Genomic DNA, 2,673 nt, shown 5'->3' with positions numbered 1-2,673 from the left:
GGCTCTTGCTCATCCTTGTTCTAGAGCCTTGTATAATGCCTTCCAAAGATGGCACCAGATATTTGGGCACTTTCCAATCCACGCGCCAAAAGCACTGACTTCATAACGGTAGGCAGGAGGCGAGGTGCTCCTTGTGTTCTCTCCCTGAAACCTCTCGGGGCTCTGGTTGCTTCCCAAATGGGAAGGGTGAGGGGGAGCCTGTCCTGGCTCCCGTTATGGGAGGGAGATTTTTTTGGGCGATGAAAGGGCATGGGTGCCATTGGGTTTGTCTGTAAACTGCACGGAGCTGTGGGTGATTTGTTGGGTTTTGTGTTGTATGATCTCTAGAGGTCCCTTCCAACCCTATGGGATTCTGTAGAGGTTTTTCAGGTCCCTTCCAACCCCATGGGATTCTGTAGGGGTTTTTTTCCGTTCATTTGATCCGAGTTCCTAAGGAAATAAGGCTATTGTGGCTCAAATTGTGTGTGTGTGTGTGTGCATCCTAACAACCCCTGGACCTGCTGCCTGATTAAACCCAAATTGGTCAGAGCAGGAACGTTCTTAAAGGCACTTGAGTCACCGTGTGTTTGGAGAAAACAAATGAAAGGGATTCTGTAATTCTGTAAATAGTCTGAGTGTGAAGAGGGAAAGTCATCCTTTAACCAACAAAATTCACGTAAGAGAACTTGTGAGTGACTACCTTGGGGGAAGTTTTTGGTTGAAGTTCTGCGCCCTGGAGCTGATCTGTGGTAAAACCCCAGGCAGCCTGTAGTCTGGGTGTGCTCAGACTGGTGCCTCGTGTATTGATTCATTGGATGCTGCTGGTGCTCTTGAAATGCCTCAACTGTTTTTGGGGATAAGTTGAAAGAGCTCGGACAGGAAACAGTCAGAGGTGAAAGAAAACTGTCCAGCTCTTTATATCTTGCAAATTTCCTTCTTAAAAGTCTGTCCCTTTTGCATCCCTGCACAGATCTGTTGTCTCGAACGTTCTGTGCCTCGAGGGCTGATGAACGCCAAGGGAGATCTTGACTAATTCCTGTTTCCTTTCTGCAGGGATATCATGTCCATTTACAAGGAGCCGCCCCCGGGAATGTTTGTTGTGCCTGATCCCCATGACATGACCAAGGTAAGAGAAGATTTGGAGCTGGTTCAACTTTCCGTTTCTCTGTATGATGCCATTGATGGCTGCTGGGAGGGTTTGCCCAAGTGGAGTATTCCCTTAATGCTTTGAGGGGAATCAGGGTGAGTCTTGCAAGAGCAGGAGGCTCCAGTTTTCTTGGTGACATTGAGATGGGCTGCATTTAAAAATGGGAGGAGGCTCTCAGGGAAACTGGCTCTGTGGAGAGATACCATCACAGGGGTCTGAGGAGCTTCCACAGATAAAACCAGCTCTGCTTCGGTGGCCCTGTAAGACCAGTAGGTGCTGATCCAGCTCGTTTCATCCTGCTGGTGCTTGAAAACAATCAATAGAGCACCTCAAAGAAGAGATTGCTCCATGGAAAGCTGTTGGCCATGGGGGGGCTTCTCAGAGAAGCTGGAGATGAGAATACAAGCAGTGCTGGAGTGTCTATAATCCTGTGGGACCTGGAGATGTTTAATGGTGAGCGGGTAGAGAGATGTGTCCCTGCACCCGGGCACTGTCCCACTGGGTTCTCACAGGTTGTGTCTAGGTCTGACCCACGTCACGGCTCCCACCACGTCCCCTCCAGCAGCCCCGCTCCCGGGGGACACGGGGAGCCCTCTCCTGCCCCGGCTCTTCCCCTCCTGGCTCCTGGGGGATTTTCCAGGACTGGGAATTTCCCATGGTGTCAGAGAGAGCGCAGGGAGCTGGGAGGCAGAAGTTGCTCAAACAAGTGTTCATCATCCAGTATGTGTCTTGGCTGGTGCTGCCCTTTCTCCAGCCGGTGTCACCTGCTCTGGCTCTGCTGGTTTCTGAGGGCTGGGTGTGAGGTTGCTTTGGTTTTTCCTCTGCTGCACACTTCTCCCACCCCCCTGGCACCCCCAAATTACCTCCCAGGTAAACGCCTGCCTGGATTAGGACCCCCCTGGGTTTTTGGAGGCAGCGCAAAGGGAGTGTCTCTGCACGACCTGCTCCTTCCTTGGGGCACTTCCCTGCAGCTCTGCCTTCCCTCAAGGCTCAAAGTGCCAAAATGCCCTTCAAGGGAAAGGCAAGTTTGTAGGAAACACCAGCCTTGGGGCGTTTAACTGAAATCCTGGGGAGGTCAGAGGATCCTTAAAGGAGAGTGCTTGGACCACTTGGGGAGGGAGCTTCCAAAATAGCCCAAAGGGAGTAGATTTCCTGGTAATACAATCGGGATCTTTGAGGGTAATTAGCACGGAGAGAATAGGGTCTTAATTCTGGATCCTGGCAGAGGAAATTGAGTGATTGGTTTCAATAGGAATCAGCATTTCAATATTCAAGAATCAATTTCAATTTCAAGTCAGAATTTCAATAAGAAATCAGCGTGAGACCATAAAATCGAGGAATGCTCTAGTTTTGGCAGAAATTCTGAAATTATTTTTTTTTTTTTCCTAAAATTAAATTTTTTTTTTTTTTTCATATTTAAAATTTTTTTTTTTTTTTTTTTTTAAAGCCTGGCTTACCAGCTGAGCTGTGATTCAGCCCGGTTGGGGCTGTATAGGGATGTATGGGAGGCAGCTGTTGTGGATTCTGGCCAAACCTTGCGCGTTTGG

General features: G+C 49.2%; 1 protein-coding gene across 7 annotated transcripts in view; it reads left to right on the top strand.

The window, feature by feature from the left end:
* The first annotated feature begins 1,036 nt into the window (after positions 1 to 1,036).
* The window catches only part of UBE2Z (ubiquitin conjugating enzyme E2Z), a 10,878-nt gene continuing 9,241 nt past the window's right edge, over positions 1,037 to 2,673 (top strand). For 6 of the 7 annotated variants that reach the window (XR_001413856.1, XR_001413854.1, XR_001413855.1 and 3 more), the window contains exon 1: positions 1,038 to 1,105. Coding sequence is in view for 1 of the 7 variants with exons in the window: in XM_014959011.1 (XP_014814497.1) it covers positions 1,040 to 1,105 (66 nt within the window). In the remaining 6 variants the exon portion in view is untranslated. Of the gene's footprint in view, positions 1,106 to 2,673 lie in introns of all 7 variants that reach the window. The other variant, XM_014959011.1, reaches the window with a different exon arrangement.

The sequence above is a fragment of the Calidris pugnax genome, unplaced genomic scaffold (genome assembly GCF_001431845.1).
Source record: "Calidris pugnax isolate Ruff unplaced genomic scaffold, ASM143184v1 scaffold335, whole genome shotgun sequence".
NCBI lineage: Eukaryota > Metazoa > Chordata > Aves > Charadriiformes > Scolopacidae > Calidris > Calidris pugnax.
Note: the sequence above shows the minus strand (reverse complement) of the source record. Positions and strands in the feature narration are given on the sequence as shown.